At 35.8% G+C, this 21,287-nt stretch overlaps 1 protein-coding gene across 10 annotated transcripts in view; it reads left to right on the top strand.

The window, feature by feature from the left end:
- The first annotated feature begins 2,647 nt into the window (after window positions 1-2,647).
- ctrip (E3 ubiquitin-protein ligase ctrip) overlaps window positions 2,648-21,287 on the top strand; it is a 117,479-nt gene continuing 98,839 nt past the window's right edge. For 5 of the 10 annotated variants that reach the window (XM_081769963.1, XM_081769964.1, XM_081769958.1 and 2 more), the window contains exons 1-2: window positions 2,779-2,935; window positions 19,297-19,416. In XM_081769963.1, coding sequence (XP_081626089.1) covers window positions 19,340-19,416 — 77 coding nt within the window. In that variant the 5' untranslated portion in view covers window positions 2,779-2,935; window positions 19,297-19,339. Of the gene's footprint in view, window positions 2,667-2,778; window positions 2,936-3,114; window positions 3,298-9,546; window positions 9,671-19,296; window positions 19,417-21,287 lie in introns of those variants that run through there. The other 5 variants (XM_081769962.1, XM_081769960.1, XM_081769955.1 and 2 more) reach the window with 4 other exon arrangements.

The following is a 21,287-nucleotide window of genomic DNA, read 5'->3' as shown; positions in this document are numbered from 1 at the left end:
TATGAATGCATAAAAACAAATTCCATTTGTTAATTGCTAGTGAAAGAAAATTCAGAAATCTTATTTAGCGTGAAAAACCTTCTCGTTCACTGGAAACCGTGCTGTGTTGCAGAAGCACTGCAACGACCAGTCCCTTTAACTTCTGAGATAGGGGAAAGGGGACTTAACATTTGCTCCAATTGCCGCGCTGAAGGAATCTGGTCGTTGTATGCTCGCTGCAACACAATATAAATTAGAGACTCTGTGACGGATTATTTTTCGCTTTTTAAAACGGATTAACGGAACGGACAGTTACAGAAGTAAAAAATATGTTATTTAAAGTGTATATAAGCGAATATTAAAAAGTATTTTTTCTGTTCTTTACTACTATTGATAATAATATTTTTCTTGTAATACTTTGGTCGTTGCGCAACGCTGCAACGCTAACATTAGCCGCCACTGGGTGATCCTTAAACATTGCTCGACATCGATGGAAACCAGTGATGCATATCTTGTAAGCACATGGACAGGAAGTTCAGTTGACGTTGGAAAGGTTGATGAGTTGATTTTGAGTTTAACGTCCCGTTCAGCAGCGAGGCTATATGAGACGTGGACCTACTGATTAACGTGGAATCCGAACCACATGAGCTCCCGCCGGGAATCGAACCCGGGCCTCCCACGCCAAAGGACGTTGGAAAGGTTTCTATGTCCGGATTGTTTCGCAAATTCAGTTCAAAATTGTCCTTAGCAAATCCGTCAAGATTGTGTCTAAATTTATGGATTATGTGCAAACCAGATTGAAAATGAAACATATTGTTCTGTTCAAATTTTAAAAAAAAATACATAAAAGGGACGATAAAGGTGCTGAAGGCTAAAAGAAGTTTAAAAGGGGGAAATTTTATTAATTTAGCAAAAAATGTGCAACATTTACGAAAAAGGTGCAACAAAGTGCCTTCATTTCAGTTCGTTTTATGCCCGGAAATACATATTTTGAACTTTGGTTGTTTAACAACTACATTTTTAGAAAAGGTGCTGCACCTTAAAATCCGCTCTCTAGTGATGAACGTTGAAACTGGAAATGAGTAATTTCTACCACTTCCAGTTTGAGTAGAGGTTTAACCGAGAGGTGGAACCCATTCTTGGGACGCTGAATCAGGATTAGGATTTAGATTTTTGGGCTTTCGGCATCTTTGACTACGTTAGCCCGTAACGTATGAAAGATGACGTCCCTCGGTTATTCCGGTTAGGCTAAAGGAGACGGTGATGATGAGTAATGAATGAAATGGTGGAATGGAGAAAGTGGAAGGAAACGGGAGAACCCCGAGAAAACCCGCGCACACGGTGTTTGTCCACGACAAAGTTCACTTGGCGGGGGCTGGGATCGAACCCGGAACCCCAAGCACCAGAAGTGAACGCTCTACCACTGAGCCACCGCGGCCCCCTATCCGAGAAAGAGAAAGGAAGGGAGGAATGGGGAAGGAAGCAACCTGGGAGCTATGTTAGGTACCAACCTGACATTTGCCTGGTGTGAATGAGGAAAACCCTACTCAGGATGCCTGCACTGAAAAAGCTTTAACACTTTTCTACCGGGAGTGTCCCCATAGGGAATCGAACCCGGGACCGCTCTCAACCAAGACCAGAGCGTTTGCGACTACGCTACGCTGGGTCACAGATATACTGAATCGATTGCAATGAAACGCTTCTCGAAATCCCTTAAAATTTTTGCTCTGATACCTAGACAGACGGATGGACATATTCATTCTATAAGACTTCTGGCACTTAGGTATCGCGTAGTTTAGTCTAAAATCATGCGTTTCCAGAAAGGATATCTAATCGAATGCTTGAAACCCCTTTGATAAAATTCTGCGTATGCACTGAATCCACGCAAATGCTGTTTTATTTTTGTGCAGCTTCGATGTAAGTATTTCAACATTGCATGAAGGCACTCAACTGTAATGTTTTGAAATAGATTGACACGTCATTCGAAGGAATCATACTTGCCGTTACAAAAGGCTGACGTATTGAAATTCTACCGTCAGTTTACAATATTAGATAAAATTAGAATTTATATTGAGCGACAGGGAAAAGAAAATCACTTCCCTAACATTAAAGTTAAATTTAATTAATATTTGATTAGGAATAATTGTCAAAAATTGTAGGAAAAAATATCTGATCTTCGCGTAGTTCTGCTTGGTTTCGTTATGATTTGTCAAAAGATTGGAGAAAACTTATAAGGCTGAAAATAATTATAATTTTAGGTATTTTTTAAAAATTTATATTATGTATTTCTCTTCCACAAGGCCAAATTATTTTCAAAACACTGTGACACATATGCTATTGTTTGTAATATATACTGCATAGTTCACTTATAAACAAGGTCTATTTTGGAGTTTAGACGAGGTTGTAGTCCGCCACTGAACTCTTGTGTATTGTGAAAAAGAATTAAGTGAAAAATCATAAAGCTATTTGTATCTTAAAGGATATATTATTAGCGTAGAATTTATACTAAAAAACCAAGAAGTCACTGAGCCCTTTATATGCAGCTTGTTTATAATATATTTATTTATTTGCACATGTTTGCAGTCTGCACCTTGTTAGGCGCGTATTGATATTCCTCGAACAGCTGTTATTACACACTGCATTATGTACTAGAAAGTGAATAATGTTGTGTTATTATATTAACAAAGGTTCTTATCCTTAGTTTAGTAGGAAAATAATATTGGATTGTAACACATATTTCCGTTACTGGTAATTTTCAAGGTAGTTCAAGGAACTATATTATAGGTGTACTGAGTCTGGCATTAACAGACGTTTTCATATCACAGTATAGTTTTCTGGCTTGGGAGTAGAATGAGCGATGTTGTGTTTATTGTGTAAACTCATGGTAGAAAACGGCCCAAATTACATCAGTTGTTGCTTAGTTAATGTTCATACGTATTTGACGCTATACGAGGAGGTATTGTGTATTTATGTTACAATATAATGTGAAAATAGATTGTTTTTTGTAGACTCTTTCTGCCATTAACAATCCCCAATTTTGATAATCAATTCCATATTCTTTTGTTTTTGTTTTAGGTGAAGAAATTTACATATATCGAAGTATCGGTGTGTTACTAACTATTATTGCAAATTAAAGTGTTAGAGATGCTGCATTTCCTTAAGTAGTCTATGATTTGGCGTCTCAAATGAAAGTAAATTAGTCTTCTCTGGAGATCAAGGGTTACGTATAAATATGCATACAGTACATGAGACTTGTTTTCAACCATTTTCTGTTCGGTTACTCATTACAAATTTCTCAGTAATTGTAAACATAAGAAGGTAGGAGGTAGTATTAAAAACTCTTTGTATGTTCCCGTGCAAGTAAGCTATAAGGTATTTTGCGAGTTCTATTTACTAGACGTACGTAGTAAAGCGTTACCGTTTAATTGCTGTGAATTTCGATTTCATTGTGAAGTGTCATTACAAAAAGATAATATATTGTGCGTTATTGCAGATTGTCTAAAACCACAATAATTAAGCTGATCCGGATGAATAAATGAGTGATAAATATCTTAAAGCACATATTTAGTTCTTATTGAGTCATTTTTAAAAATTATTCATATGTGAAAAGTGTATTCAAAAACTATGAAATTATGTTAAACAAATGCAAATAAAGTAGGTATCTGCTGTTACGGCTTGAACTTCAAAAAAATCTGCATTAAATATGAAATAATTATTATTTCCCTTGTACTAAAAGTGAACTCGCTTAAGGTCATAACATCTATTTTTGAGAAATTCTAGTTGTGTTCTCACTTTAAAGTAGAGAGCAACAGAATGTGGTATGGCTTCCTTGTATAGTAATAAACAATATAATAGTCATTCTTTAAGCGGCGCGTAAGCACATTGGGGTCGAACTCCTTGATTTAACACAAGTTACTATAAGATCTAATTTTGGTAAGGAATAACAATCTATAGGCTATAATCGTGCTCTCAAAAAAAAAAAAAAAAAAAGTCCCCGTTAAACAGGATAATCTTACATGATAGATATCTGTCAACTACTCGTGAATGGTCCCGGTACTGGATAAAGGCGTAAAACAAAATGAAGGAGCAGGGTAGCGTGGCTGAATAGTAGAACTCTCATTTCTGTACAAGGGTCCCTGGTTCAATCCCAGCCACGCGAGTTGGTGGACAACATCGTGTCTGAGTTTTATCAGGCTTCTTGCATTTTCTTACACATTCTAATTTCACCATTTTGTAATCATTCAAAAGCGTGGAACATAAGACGAGAAATTAATTTCATTGTTTGAATTTGCTTCTCATGACAGATTTCTTTCTAAAATTTGATACTTTTTTTTTTTGGCTAAATATAGCCTAATTTCGGTTAGTTAGGTTATTTGCACGGCTCTAGAACACAGGTCCCCAAGACAGAAAACAACGTACCCTGCTGGGCTCTAACCCACCTTCACTCGCTAACGCCTGCTTGGCAATACTACGTGAATTAAATATTAAACTTTGCTACAGAAAGGAACGAACTTTGATACTAACCTATATGGCGGGGTTATAGCTTTGTACTCTATGGTTTGTATAGATTACCTAATGTTTTGTTTTGTTTTGTTTGTTTTTTAATATCAGTAGGTCCACGCCTCATATAACCTCACTGCTGAGCGGGACGTTAAACTCAAAATGAACTCAGTCTAGTTTTGGCTCTCCCCCAGTAATATTTCATGTTCCTGCATTACACACACACACACACACACACTGCATTTGTGTTATGTTCACTTTACAGATCGCTCACACATTAATTACCGTTCCGTATCAATAACTCGTTTCTCCTGTAAACATTCTGTTTTTTATCCACTGTAGTTTTAGCCCCCCGAATTCAAAATTAACCCATTCAATTTTCAAAATAAAGCAGCAGTTAACGCTATTAGCTATAGAAAGACTGCTCCTTGGGGTACAGGTGATCGTAAAGTAAACAGTAATAAGCCAATGCAACTTCGGGCATATTCTAACAATAAACAGTGCTGTGAAAACAATACCGCATTTTGCCCAATCTCAACAACCAGGGTTATTGACTATGTGTAGAAGACTAGAGCTGAGGCACATCGGCTCTAGAAGGTATAAAATCTACCAGCCAGCATGTGACACTCGTGTCTTGTAGGTGATAGTAAACATATGGGTTCTTCATGTCATTAATGCTAGTTTCCATGAATGGAATTAGTTGTTTGCATCCATGTAGTTTCCCAATTGTTCTCACGATTCTTGGTGACCACTTATAATGTCACCGTAATCTGATAGTCGTGCACCTAAGGTACGGAACATTTTTCGAGTTTCATATACTATATCTACCCAGATAAGCGCTACCATTTATTTACTGTGGTTTGCTATTTGAATGCCAAATCTACAAATAAAGTACGTGTTATTCCAGACTGTTTAAAAGCACAATAATTAACACAAAAGAAACTCATCAGATACCAGTGATCAATCCGTTCGACTTTGTAACCTGACGAAAACGCTAGACTATGGTAATATAGTGTCTGTTTGGTTCATATTTCAAATACAGCTTGAATATATGTATTTTGTAGTTAGGTTCTTAACTCTGAAGTCAGTTGTACAGCATCTTGAATCCCTAATATAAACAGTGTGTGGCATCTCTGAGCCGAGATACATACGTCTTTTTTACTAACTTCAACAAAAGGAGTAGTTACTCAATTCAGTTATATACAGGGTAAGCCATTCATCTTGATACGCCCTTGCAACTTTTAAATTAGCGGACAAAAATGATGTATCATGAAAATATCGCCAGGGAGCATTGTTTGGCAGGCTCAACGATAGTACAAGGTTAACAGTGTTGCCAGTCCAACATAAAGTTGTATATTTCAAATGGCTCTACGTCAAGATATTACGTATTTCAAATCTACATGCAAAAGTAGAACATACATTGCCACACTTGTCCTGTAGTGTTAGAATCCAAGGACGCTACACTGTCACAAACGGAATTTTGAGGTGTTTTACAACAGTAATAATGCAAGAGACAGGGGAAATACACATCCACAGTATCTTAATGTCAATTACTGCGATTATCATTTGACGTATTTCGAACAAATAAAAGAAAGTTACAAGGAATTAAGAATTTGAATTTTCTCATGGGACATTTATATCTTAAGGGTCCGCGGTGGATCAGTGGTAGAGCGCTCACCTCTGGTGCATGGGGTCCTTGGCTCGATCATAGCTCGCGCCAAGTAAACTTTGTGGTGGACAAATGCCGTGTGGGGGGTCTAGGGGTTCTCTCGTTTCCTCCCACTTTCCTAATTCAAAAATTTATTCATTTCTCATTATCTTCATCTTTAGCGTAGCCGTATTTCATTTCATTTCTTATTTCTTAAACTATCACATAAAATTACAAGGGCATATCAAGATAGCTGATCCACATTGTAACTTTTAAACTAATAGACAAAAGACACTGAAGTTTTGTCATGCAAAGGCTGATATTTAGTATCTCCACTAATCTTGCACATATAAGATTTACAGTGTGTTACTTACTTTACAAAATATAGCTGAGCTAGGGACAGCTAGCGAAGGGAGTTAGAAACCCTCAGGGCCTTTGTACCTTTATCACAATTTAGACAAAACCAAGGTACTCTGTTCTGGAACCATGAAACGAGTTGCGGGAGATACTAAATGCCATCCCATGCAAATATCAGAAGTGGGATATTGTTAGACCCTGTGATACCACAAAATTAACTGTTGCCAATCCGAAATAAAATTGTACTTTTCAAGTAGCTCTATGTCAGATTATTACATGTTTCAAATCTACATGTTAAACTAAAACTTACAATTTAAATTTGTTATTCAGTGTTGCAAATCAAGGACGATACACTATCACAAATCCAAATTTTGGTGACGTCTACGGCAGTAATAATAGAAGTGAGACAGACGGGTGATGCACATTCAAAGTACTGAGTGTCTAATATTATAGTGATAATATGGTGGATTTGCAATGAATAGGAACAAAGATACAAGGGATTGAAAATTATATTTTTTTTTTTCTGAAGCCTCTATTTTGAGAAACTGTTTAGATATATCTCATTGCATTAGATGGCTTTCAATAATCTGAAGATCATAATCCCATTTACAGAAATATGATATTTCACACGGTTCTGGAAATACGGTGAACACTGGTAAAATTTTCAACACTGCTTAATGTGTAATTACCCAAAGGCCTGATGGCAGAACTTTCTTAGTCTTTCTGCTATGAGCTTGTGATTGTTAAAAATACGCTTTACGCGACCTTAAAAATTATGCGAGTCGTCCGTGCATTTAAGACATTTACACATAGCAGGCATGTTTTTGTACACTTTTCTGTTGGTTATGTTTGTTTTCCTCTGGCAATTTTTGTGTACAGGCGCGGCAAATTTTCTGCGATCACATCGTAGATCGCGGCATGTCTGCTATAGGGCCCAAAGGTATTGGTATAATGTTATAGAAGGGAGGGAAATCAAAAATTGATTTAAAAAGTTCTCGTAAATGTTCCGTTATAAGCAAATGTCAAATTTTTACCACTGTTTTCGTTTCTCAGGAACTGTTTGAGACATCAAAGTCGGTAAACGGCATTATGATCTTTATGCCTGTTAAAAACGGTCTATATCTTTGGATCTGGTACTTATCGAAACTTTTTTTTACGTGATTTTTTTAAAAAATCAAATTTTCAGTTTTTTGTAGCTTCGTTTTTACTTGTTCGAAATGCATCATGTGATTACCATAGTACTTGACACTAAAATACTACGGATGTGCATTACCTTCTCCTCCGTCTCACTTGCGTTGTCACTGTTATAGAACTCTAATAAAATTTGGTTGTTTTTCGAAATTTGTCGTACTGTGACATCCTTAGTTTGCAGTTTTGCATAACAAGTGTGGTATTATAGATTTCTGTTTTAAAAGTAGATTAGAAATATGTGATAACCTAAGTAGTGCCGTTTTAAACAAAATGACTATGTTGAGCTGCAAACATTGTTAACTTTGTTGTATCACAGAGTATGTCAAGCAATGTGCCTCTGTAGATATTTGCATGGTACGAAATTTCAGCGTTTTATATGTATTAGTTGAAAGTTACAAGGGTGTATCAAGATAAATAGTCAACTCTGTATGTAGCGCGAGAGAGAGAGAGACTGACTGACTGAATATAAAATACGTGTGTACGTGCCAAAAGTGGAGTAGTTTGATTTAATGTCAAAATGTGGCCTATGTGGCTAATACTACTCAGTAAAAAACTAGCTGTCTAGTATTGACTGTGGAAATAGTTCAAATAATCACCGGAAGAATCCGCGTGGGAATATGTCTCATCAGTTGTGAAGTAAAATCTGGGCTTGTTTACTCAATATTTCGGCACTTAGCACGGATTTTATATTCAGTCTACATATAGATAGATAGATGTTGTCTATGTTTACTCGTAAGTTCACTGATTTCATAATAATAAATATTATTATTTGTATTTGTTTGAAAGATTATTCTTCGATGGTGGTTCCACATAAATTTGATAATAATATTCGAAACTTCTCAACAGTTGACGATGTTTATACCATAATTTAAAGGATATGGGGAAGTGGGGGAGGGGATACTAACCCTCACTTTGAAAACTAGTGAGTTGGTGGCAGCAGAAAACTGTAACACTTAATGTGAGCTAAATTGGTGAATATGCTATTGTTTCAAACTTAAACTCTTTCTACAATCCAGCTTACATGAAAGTTAATGTTTTTTTCTAAAATCCAACTCCCTTGGTTTTAGAATGAGGATTACCATTGTTCATCTTCCATGACCTTCAATGATATATGTGTGACGCATAATTTCGATATGGGTGCACTAGTTTTGTTGATTTATTTTTTGTTTGAAAAAGTATGTTCTCGTGGTGTTCATATAAAATTTTCATTAGTATCTGATATCAGAGCTAAATCATGAAATTTCTCAACGGTTGATGGTGTTAATATCGTAATTAACCGACTTATTGAGTATATGCTCCACATAAATTCAACAGATATATACCTGTTTTTAGTTTCAAAGAATATACCTTCTCGCATGTTTCATATAAATTTTATCAGGTTCTAATGTCATTCTTTGCAGTAAGACCACGAAACTTCTCAGCAGCTGATAGTCTTAATACCGTGTGTATGTCCACGTCTAATTCCGTATCGTTAGATCGATTAAATATATACTTGGTCATGAATGTTTGTAAGGCCTGTCTATTTTATAAGAAGTTAGGTCTAACCTTTAGGTATATAAGTAAACTATTGGTGATACGGAAAAAGTGGAAAAATTAAACAAACGTTTATCAGGAAAATAGATAAATCTCTTTGTCATTTAAAATTGTTTAGGAAAACCCGTGGAAACCTGATATACCTATGATCGGATTACGGATGCTGTCCCGCACCCTGCTATAGTACTCTTTTAGTTGTTAATAATTTATCTGTTTATTTGGCGTATTGAGGTATGGTTTTATGTGTGGTAGAAATTATTGTAGCCTCAAATGTAATCACTATGAGAAGAGTTGTCTAAAATTAGAATTAAATAAGGTTTTTCTCGTAAATCATTAAGATACCTGCCAGTCCAGAATCTGGAAGCCATGTTTTGAAAATTTTGAAGCTGAAATTGTTGCCTCATATGGAAAAACTCAGCGTGTAAGGAAGTTACTAAACAACTGACCTGTAAATATATTTGCGTAAGTGATATGTCCTTAACTAAAGTAGTTAGTTGGAAATAAACAGTGTAAACTTATTAACATGTATTGTTTGTGTATTCGTTGAAGCTCGGCGTTACTTTTCATCACTGACGCTATATAAAAGCAACAGTTTTGCTTAAGGCGGAATTTGAACCATCGTAATGCGTTCAGTGCTGTCCTACCAGGAATCGAACCCGGGATTCATATCCAAAGGCACATGCACTACCCACATTATTTTGTAATTTTTAATAAGAGAAAGACTGAATACAGTATGCATACGTGAACAGTCCACTCTAGTAAGTTTACTGCATGAGAGTAATTTCAAAAGCGTCTGTTCCTGCACCTCGGCGTCCAAATGTCTGTTCTATTTTCCTTTACTTTCCTGTTATGCTTTCAAGTGAACGCCAATATAATACGGGTTTTCAAAAATCAGGAGACTATTTTATCAGAAAAAATGTACTTATTTAATTATTAATATGACATTAAGGTCCTGATCGTGTATGAAGAATGTTCCAGTTTTGAAGTTAGTGATGTAGTACTTAGAAATCATGCGCAAGAAATAAATTTTTAAATGTAATTTTATGTCGACCTCCTTGCTACGGGTTAGACCAGGCGTTCGTAACGTCATATTGATCCGCATAATAGGCACATAGCGGCTTCTTTCGCGCTAAAATTTAGTCATTTTGAGAGTGGTATTGTGCGTTGTGAAAATTTGTAAATTAACAGTATAGGCCTATTCGTATCTATACATTTAGGACTACGATGGGTATTCAGCATTTTTTTAAGTACAACATCCATTTCTCTTGACGAAACAAGCTCTTGGAACGATGTGCAAAAGAGTGAAAAAGTACACAGCTGGACTGAGAATCGAGCCTGGTCTCCGGCTTACCGTCTCTATATATTAATCACTATGCTGCTTAATTTCTTACTGAATAGCCATAGTATATTCAGTACTATCATTCATTCATTCATAACCATAGTTAACTACATTCTGTCACTCTAAAACGATGTGCCGGGCGCTTCATAGAAGAGTTGATTGATACCTTTCCAATCGGCAACAACTGTTTTTGTATTATTCGATAGTCAGGCAGGTACAGTTCAGTTAGGTAATGTTTCGTTACGATATACAAAGAAGCGTGGCCTTGGTGCGTTAAAAATAAATAAATATTTAAAGTTGTGCCATTGGATTTTAATTTCTAGAGTCAGTGTGCTAAAACTAAAAAGAATTGAAAAACTATGCTCTGAATTGAATGTTTTTTAACTGTACTTTGGACAGTGGAGTGGAGGCAGGGTGGGAAGATCTGAATCGTACGAGAAAACAAAATTTTACAATTAAAATTTCCTGTTTTCACAAAATTTTACAATTAAAATCAATAGTAATCTTGCTTCGTTACTTTATATACTTACCAATATATGTATATAAGTATATTTGAAACGAGTTTTTCAGTGCTGATGCGTGACAAATAAACTGTTTCTATTCTGCTTTGATGGAAAGCATTTGCCATCAATGGAATTATGTAGAATTGCTGAATGTTTTGGGAAACATTTTAAGTTTGCACCTACAAGGTAAAAATTCTATGATTTAAACCGTACTATTTTAGTTCCTTAAAATGCAGATTTAATGTGTGTTAGACGAATAGTTGAAAGCTACTTGGAGCAGGAAAAGAGAAAGCACAAGCTATGACAGTAGCATTTATATAACTAAGTAACTAACTAACTCTATGGCCTATGGAACCCGGAGGTTCAATACCGTGTTCACAAAAGCTCTCCACTGACTTCTATCCTTAGCCAACTGGATCCAGTTTCTACTTTGTATTCCTATCTCTGCGAGATCCATCTTAATATTGTCCTCCTATCTGCGCCTAGGTCTTCCTAATGGTAGTTTTCCGATTGGTCTTCCAGTCAAGACTTTGAAAGCATCTCTACTTTTTTTTCCATTCTAGCTACATTTATATATATATAAGAATATAGAGGGTGTTTCAAAACAACACCGACAACGTTTGGGAGGTGATTCCTGACACCAAAATAAAATAAAAAGTATAGACCAACCTGGCTGCACAAATGATTTCTTTCGGAGCTATAGGCTGCCGATAACATGAGAAAAATGAACTTTAAAGGTCCACAGATCCAAAACTATGGGACCCACCGTAGTCGGGTCTAGACTTCACTTAGAAACTAATGTGTGCTATCCAAAGATACATGTTTGAGAATCCTACGGTACTCACGCAACAATTTTTATAGAGGAAGTTTGGCTGTGGGCATATAATTTGAAGTACTCACCAACTACCTCGATAAAAATTGTTGCGGATTTGCGCGGATAGTGCTGTGATCGCCGGTCTTGTACCGTAATTCATTGACTGATCGTTGGGGAGTGTGGCTGTCTACTTCCTTCTCCATTGTTGGCGTATCTGTAAATAGAGGAAGAGAGTTCGTTATACATCTTCAAAATAAAGGAAACAAGTACATGCACAAAAAATTTTATAGTCCTAGTGCTAATCATAAATAAGTTACGGCATATTTTGCAAAATTTCTTGAGCTCTCTTGGTACATTAAATCATGTAACGTCTCCAAATAATTCTATAACTAGTTCCAAGGGAAAGGTGGCAGGTAACGTAATATTTCATACGTATATACGAGACATGGGTGCTCAGGGTTATCCAAATTTTAAGACTTAAAACTATAGCAATAACAGCGTAGAACCAATAGCCTTATCCTGAAGATTTCTCCTTTATTGAATTTTTTTTTTTTTTCGTCACAAGTGAAGCGATGTTGTCCGTTGTTCGTGATCGCATCACGGGAAAATGGTTGAACCGTTTCGAAACTAATGTTGGAACGCAGTCAATGCCCGCCTACCTCCAGCTGGCTTATACAGGGTGTCCAATACATAATGCAACCCGGAGTTTAAAGCAGTACAACTTTTGAACCTGAAACGATACACTAATAATGTTTATACCAAAATGAAGCCTTGTTCATTTATATATTTTTAAACTAGGAAGCGACGATTGAAGTTTACTAGGAATCACACAATGTTGCCAGATGTAACCGAATGTGTGAATCTTTTTTTTGCAAAACACGTAAATTAACTCATAACTCATATGTATGGATGTTCTGTCATTAATTTTCAGTTTGCTTAGTTGGAGTAGCTTGGAAACTATGGATCAGAAAAAAGAATTTTTCATTTCCACCGATAACTAATCGGATGGGGCCTCTAAAAGGAGAAACTGGGGAAATCGTAGTTTTCATAAATTAACACTCCTGATGTTTCAGTGCGTCAAAAGGTGTGTTTAGGATCTGTCTACATTATGCAATTCCTGAAAATAACGAGAAAGAAACTTTGAAATTACCATGATGGAAACTTTTACTTACATGCACCCGGCAACACTGCTTTTCATTTCAATGGGGTTACTTAAAGCAAGAAGTAAACAGGAGGCACTCCCAGCATCTTATAGAGCTGATAAATCATTTCGTGATAATTGCAGCGTTGCCGGGTGCACGTAAGTAAAAGTTTTATAATGATAATTTCAAAGTTTTTCGTTCTTTTCAAGAATTGCATAATGTAGACAGATCCTTAAACACGCCTTTTGATGCACTGAAACATCAGCAATGTTGCCAATTCAGAGTGTTAATTTATGAAAACTACGATTTCCCTAGTTCCCCCTTACAGAGGCCTCATCCGATTAGTTATCGGTGGAAATGAAAAATTCTTTTTTCTGCTCCATAGTTTTCAAGCTTCTCCAACTAAACAAACTGAAAATTAACGACAGAACATCCATACGTATGAGTTATATGAGTCAATTTACGTGTTTTGCAAGAAAATTGAATTACATCTTCGGTTACATTTGGCAACACTGTGTGGTTCCTAGGAAGCAACGATTGAAGTGTACTAGTTTAAAAATATATACATGAACAAGGCTTCATTTTGATATAACCATTATTTGTGTATTGTTTCAGGTTCAAAAGTTGTACTATCCTAAACTCCGGGTTGCGTAGTATATTGGACACCCTGTATCATAAGACTTTAATTAAAATCATATTCTAAGGGTTGGAGAGCGGGAAAGTTCAAAATTTGAGCAAAAACTGGAGTAACTCATAAACCTCTCGAGTTGGGATAATAAAAATCGGAATGTAAACACCTCGTTTAAATATTTGTCCTAGCGTTTTTGAAAATTCCACTTTAAAGGGGTAGGTTGAATTTGGGATAACTATATTACTTTAATTTCCTTCTATATATTTCCCTGTCTATATTCATAAAATATCGAAAATGATACAGCTGTTGAATCACTTTAAAAAAAAAAAAAAAAAAAAAAAAAAAAAAAAAATTGAACGTGGTACTTAGATAAGAGCATTCGAACATAGAATTCAGATATTCATCATAATATTAGTGTTACTGTGCGAAGTACGCGCATTTTACTTGGTATAAAATAATAATAGATTTAATTGTTCATAAGTTTTGTTTTCAACTTGAGCATATAGCTCCATGTGACTTCTTTATCGTATTTTCATTTTTGCTGAACCAAAGACCACACAATTCATTAAATGCAAAACGAGAGAAAAGAAGTTGAAAGTTTCCCAAAGATTGTGAAACAGAAAAAGGCATTGTAAAGTTTTACTTGAATCTTTTCCCAAACACTTTCACCTCTTCCTTGCGGAACGTTTTTAGGGAATGGTTTAACTTCCGGTGGAAGCATTCTCCTTAGCATACAGATTATTATTTTAGAACTTAAATATTGCAGCAGCGACTTGTGTATTTAAGGATGTATGTTGAATTGAGATACGAAGAGAAACTATAAACGTGGTTGGGCGTATAAGCACCGTAGAGATTTAGATTTTTGTACCCAGACTAAATGAATATGTCGACAGTTACAATCATTATTATATGGAATCGTACTTGGTGTTGTTTTCTTGTGCCTTGATAATCTTGTATGAACGTATTATTTAGCTAACGGAGGATTTCCTCAATGCTTTTTCTTAAAGAAAAAAAAATTATAGCAAAGAAAGATAAAGAAATGGATGAATAGTGATACAAGGTTCCATGAAATAGAGCTCCAGGAAGTGTGGAAGGCTTAATGGCTGAAGGGCAAAGCGCTTATCTGTTGTGCGAGGAATGTATGGTTTTATACCGATCCATGGAAGTTGGTGGTAGGCAGCACCGTATCCTTTCCTCTCCTTTGCTCCTATTTCTGTAATATATTCTTTCATCATAAGGTACGTACGTTTATCATCTGTTTCATTTAACGTACAAGACAATTTATGGAACATTAAACAGAGGATTTAATTTCATAGCCCAACACATTCTTATCTCATGTACTGGTAGTCGAGGTAAGGTGTGTAAAGTGGGCAGAACACGTCGCTTGCGTAGTGCTCTCTCGTGGATTTATGAGTAACATACGCGTCTTCGGAGCGGGAGACCAGGTTTGATTGTCGGTACGGGAAGGAGGATGGTGGCTCAGTGGTAGAACTCTTACCTCTGGTGCGTGGGGTTCCTCACTCAATCCCCGGCCAAGCAAGTTTGTGGTGGCCAACATAGTATCTGTGAATTTTTGTCGGGTACTCCCTCCCTCATTCACATTCCATCATCATTCACTATTTTTAATAATCGTCTCGCTTAGCCTAGAGGACATAATCGTGGGACGTTAAACTGAAAGACTTTATTTCAAGATTCTCGGTGGAGTTCATGTGCTTTAAGAGCCACGTAATTCTATAGGGGTACGAGAATAGCAAAACATGATATGAATATGTACATTGGTACATCTTATGAATTACATTATATCTATTTATCTATCTATCTATCTATCTATCTATCTATATCTATATATATATATATATATATATATATATATATATATATATATAATGTTACTAAATAAGGACTTTATAATTAAGCTATAATCAACTTTTTTCAGCCTATAAATCGTGTGACCAACTACCAGAGTGAAAAGCAGAAAATGGTCAAAAAGCGACATATTATCTGTCGCCATCCTCGTATTGATTTGATTCATAAGGTTGAAATTTGCTTGCCTGTACATATTACGGGTCGTGTTTTGCCATCCTCATATACAGCCTTGGTGCTGAAAGCGATGTTAAACTCCGAACCAACATCGTTGCTTACATAAGAAATATGCTCAGTTTTTAGTTCAAAGTTATAGGGAAAGAGATCTTCAAGCAGCTCAAGAAGCTGGGAAAATTATCTTTAAAAAAAATCACATCTTGATTTTATATGGCTGTAAAATAGGCTAAAGGAGACAAATGAATATTAAAGGTTGAATGATTATGGAAGAATTGGGAAAATGAGGGCGTGGAACGAATTAGGAGGGATCCAATAAAACCCACGGACTCGATGTCCAGAAATTAATATATCGTGAAATCAAACCAATGACCCGTTGCGCCAGCACCACTGAACCAGCCTGAACCTGTCTGTATGCACGGATGTGTAGTGCGTCTAGTTCACTAAAACTGTCCAATTCCAGTACTTTGATTCCCAAAGCATTCATTCCATTTGTAGAACACCGCTACGAGAATATAACATGTTAGAGCTGTAAATAAAATTTAATATAACCCTTCCTCCTCTTCCATTTACTACAATAATAAAAGCTTTTATCCTTGTGTGTGGCTACATATACAGGGTGTTTCAAAACAACACCGACAACATTAGATGATGATTCCTGACACCAAGATAAAACAAAAAATATAGACCAACCTGGTCGCACAAATGCTTCCTTTCGGAGTTACAGGCTGCCGAAAACATGAAAAAATGACCTTTAAAGGTCCATAGCTCTAAAACTAGGAGACCTACCTTAGTCGGGTAAAGACTTCACTTAGGAACTAGTATGTGTCCTACCCAAATATCCAAGTTTCAGAGTTCTGCGGTACTTCCGCAACAATTTTTCTAGAGGTAGTTGGTGAGTACTTCAAATTATATGCCTGTAGCCACACTCCCTCTATAAAAATTATTGCGTGACTACCTTTGGATTCTGAAACATGTATTTTTGGATAGAGTACATATTCATTCCTAAGTGAAGTCTTGACCCGACTACCGTAGGTCCTATAGTATTGGAGCTATGGCCCTTTAAAGTTCATGTTTTCGGCAGCCTGCAACTCCGAAATGACGTATTTCTGCACATAGATTGGTCTATACTTTTTTGTCTTGTCTTGGCGTCAGGAATCATTTCCCAAACGTTGTCGGTGTTGTTTTGAAACACCCTGTATAAGTGGATCATGAGAGCGATTGCAATGTATCTCATGTTTCTGCCTAACCAATTATGCGAAGAGAGAACTGAATCTAGGAGATAAGTTTCCCTCTGAAATTATACTACATTTATCAGAATATACAGTACAAGTTCATACTGATTTAAGTGTTCAAAATTGTAAAAATATGATATGTTTATCTCACTTGTTTCGGAAGAAGGTATGTTTTTACGTATAAACAAAGTATATGTAAAGGTTTGAATTTGTGACTTGCTATTACAAGGAAACATTGGGTGCAAACATGTTCCTCAAGAGCGTAAACATGTTTATCCTAGCAGTAGTTTATCCGGTTTCGGAATAAAATCGTTCTTTGATTTTACCAAATCTTTATTCTTAGTGTACATTACATTTACTTAACTTTAATAGGTTTGTTGCAAGTATTTTACCCTAATTTTTGTTCTAAATAGCAGTGAGTAGATTTTTTTTTTCTCCTTCTCAAAATTTGACTAATCCAAATCGTAACTTTGATGAACAATATGTTTGGGATCAAAGATGTGCATAAGAACATAGTTTATAGGTATACTAACCTTCAGCTAACTGGGAACTTGGCCGGCAGACTCGAATCTTAAGAAATTTCGAGATATGACCGTCTTATAACAATGCAATCACCCCCACCCTTTTCTCTTCTTTTTTAACGGAGGCATCAATAAATGCCAACGTCTTTAATTGAATCAGTGAGTAGAAAAAGGAGAACATTCCCCAACACATTACTTTTGAAAAACGAAAAGTAAAACTGCTTACCTTAAATGTCATTGCTTATGTAAAAATATCTGTATGGGAGATTTGTAGCGTATATTAAGACCTTTCATGTCCCAAAATTCCAAAAACGTAATGGGATTGGATATTTAGTTATAGAGAAATTCTTATCGTGGAATGTTATCCTTTATTTTTAGAATGTTCTTCTTTTTCTACTCACCGATTCAATTATTTTAAGTTAAAAGCCTAAATACCAACTTCCATGACTAAACTTAAGGGAATGTGAGATGTGGCCATCAATAGTAACCTTGACGCTGTTTTTCTTCCCATGTACGGGAAGTATCTAAAAACGCTGAAACATATTTTAAATTTAAGTAAGAAGTTTAAATACGAAATTCCACGTCTCTTACCTTAACGGATTTCTCTTTATGTGACCATCTTATTTTAACAATTACAACTTCCACTCTCTTTTCCTACCTGCCTTTTTCCTTTCCTACTGGAAGAATATGTATATACCAACTTTCATGTCTCTAACCTCACCGAATTCCGAGATATGGTCATCCAATTATAACAAATGTAAAGCCACTCCCTTCTAGGGCAAATAAAGAAAACGTGAAACATGTGTCTAATTATTTTAAATGAGAAGTTGAAATATCGAATTTCATGTCTCTAACCTTCAGAGATTACGAGATACAGGCATTTTAAGGTTATTGCCACTCCCCCGTCGAATTTCCAAAAAAAAATCTTTTCCTAGTAGGACTTTACATCACACATTCTTTGCCCTGTCCAAATTTCATATTTCTAGCTTAAGCTGTTTGTCCTGGGCGTTGATCAGTCAGTCAGTCTGGACTTTTTATTATTATTATTATTATTATTATTATTATTATTATTATTATTATTATTATTATTATTATTATTATTATAGTATTCATAGTAAGGAAGTCATGGTCTACCTCCATGTTAAGTTTGGTCAAAATTCGAGAAGTTTATAGATCACATATAATATATACTCTTCTTATTTATTTATTTACTTTTAGAAATCTTAAATGAACAAAAATAGCATTGCAGTAATAAATTGTGCGCAGTAGTAATGAAGTGTCAAAATGCGGTTACAACAAGCAATTTTTCAATAATAATAATAATAATAATAATAATAATAATAATAGAACAAAGGCTAATACGTCATCAGATTTTAACTGGAACTTTCCTTCCTTCTTGTACTTTGTCCTCGTCAGGCGCTCCGTGCACAACGCCTTTACGTAATGATAGGGACCAGAGTCTTCTGGCAGAGTCTTCCAGCATTGGCAGAGTCTTCTAGCACTTCCTGTTAGTACAACGATCTTGAGTTTTGACCTCTTTACGTGGCCGTTTTCCGTGTGAGCAGTTGTGGTGATTTGCGTTTGTCGGTTGATTTTTAAATAAGTGGTTTGTGTTTAGTGTGACCTTTTTCTGGACTAATTTTGCAGTGAAAGCTCGTTAATATTTTTATGTCACTATAACAGGTAAATATAATATCTTACGTTAAGACTTTCGTGAACACGCCTACATACTGTTATTGCATTATAATTTATTGGAGATTAGGCCTACGCCCTACTATTACATTTTAGTTTATTGGTGGTTTGTATACGGTAATGGTATATTTAAGTAATTTTATGCTGTATTTAGGAATTGTATTTGCATTTTAGGCATAGTTTGATTGTGGCATGTTTCACTACATGAGGAGCGTCTATGGCCGACCAACCTAGTAGTGCACCTGGGGGGTCTGATTCATTTAAAGCCGCAGGGGCTCATACTGAAGCTGGAAGGTAAGTGTATAGTTACAGTAAATGGTTTAGCAATGTAAGTAAATTTTACAATACTCTTGATCGTTATAGTGTATAAAAGGTTGATGTAAGGATGCCTCGACAAGGATCACAGTTTGATAGTTAGAACGAGTGCTATACGTAAGGTTAATGCTGGAACATTATTCTAACAATCACACGATGGAATCCGTTACACATTATTCTTAATAAATAAATAAATAAATAAAAAGCTAAGGAGGAGTGGTATTAAGTGGAGCCTTGAATTAACTTTGCTGGGTGAAGGAATATCTTAAGATTTGTAAGGTTACGAAGATGTGCGCCATTTTGTCTCGAACCATCTAAGTCATGCTTGCAGGGTAGACATTTGGTAAGTATATTTTCCCTTATGATCGCCTTGCTAATCTTGGAAGAACTTGGTGAAATAGCGTAGTTTACGAAGTATCAGGGCGCAAAATTTCAAAGTCAGACGCACTTGCCAATCCAAAAATTAAGGTCGCAAGTATCTCTCACGTACAAATTATGAGAGGTCCCCTCCCCCTACGGCCTTTGGTTTGACAAAGAGAGAGGGAGTACATCAGGGCATACAATTTAAAAACCAGACGCGCCAAGAGGCAAACCATTTTTTCGATTGAGGATGGGAAAGGAGGGGTGAATTACAACGTTGTGAAAACTTCACTTTCCATGTTCGTTGTGATGACTTCACATTCCGTGCTTTCTCTCACTCAGTGACAATTATTTTCGTGCGAAACAAACTACGCAGCCCTGTGAATTTAGGCAAAAACCATTTCTACTGAGCACTGGTCGCCAGTCCTGAATTTCTAGTCTCCAATGGCGGCCTGGCGACCGGAAACTTTTGCGCCTGACGATGAACTCAAAAATCAGGAGTGCGTTAAAATATATATTAATGTCGAAGTTTTCAGTGAGACGCTCCATCTTCGTTAGCGACATATCTTTTACACACACACACACACACACACACACACACACACGTATATATATATATATATATATATACACTGCTGTTTTAATCTCATAACACATTGGTGATATGATTAAGCTTACCTGTAACATTCTGAAAAAAAAAAAATAACTATAGCGTGATGTATAGTCTGTATCAAATTTAAGAGCTTCAAAGTCACCAATGTTCTTGTTCCAGTCACTTACTGTGGTTTCAATTGTATTGTGATCTATGCCGGTAACATGTGAAAGAAACTAATTAGTAAAAATTAATACTTCAGTAAAGAGTTCGTAATAACTGTAGAAGATTTAAATACACAACAGTTGAAGCTATTAAATTTGTTACTTACTATCCGTCATGGTATGGTTTGTGTACTTTGTTCTGCAAATGTTGCAGATAAGCTTAGCAATACCGGCAAAATATTTTCATTATACATAAAATATAAGCTTTAGAGTAACAGTGTGTGTTTATGTAAAAGATAAACCGCTGACGAAGTTGGGCTTTCCATTGAAAATTTCGTCAGTAAGAAATATTAGGAAACATTCCTGAGTTGAAGTTCGTAGCTCTAATCATGCGTTAGTTTAATTCCTTTAGTGTAAGTAAACTTTAGCTGTGTACATGTATTTCCTTATAAATCATTTTCTTGGTAAGATTTTAATATGTGTACAACATAACAATTGGTACTGTTAAACAATATAGTTGTTCAAGTTGTACGCTTTCTTGGTCGAAATGAAAAGTGGAATTGGGAGAAGAAATAGAATTATGAGTATAACTTGAAATCAGTATATTAAAAATGAACGATACAACATTCAATTCAGTATTTGATTGTACTTTGCAGAAATCCGGTCTAGAAGTAGTGGGATCATTGTATAAGTGACGTAGCTCATGTAGGAGGGAAGATATTTTATGTGCGACA

This window comes from Thermobia domestica, chromosome 8, assembly GCF_964235325.1.
Source record: "Thermobia domestica chromosome 8, izTheDome1.hap1.1, whole genome shotgun sequence".
NCBI classification, from domain to species: Eukaryota; Metazoa; Arthropoda; class Insecta; order Zygentoma; family Lepismatidae; genus Thermobia; species Thermobia domestica.
Note: the sequence above shows the minus strand (reverse complement) of the source record. Positions and strands in the feature narration are given on the sequence as shown.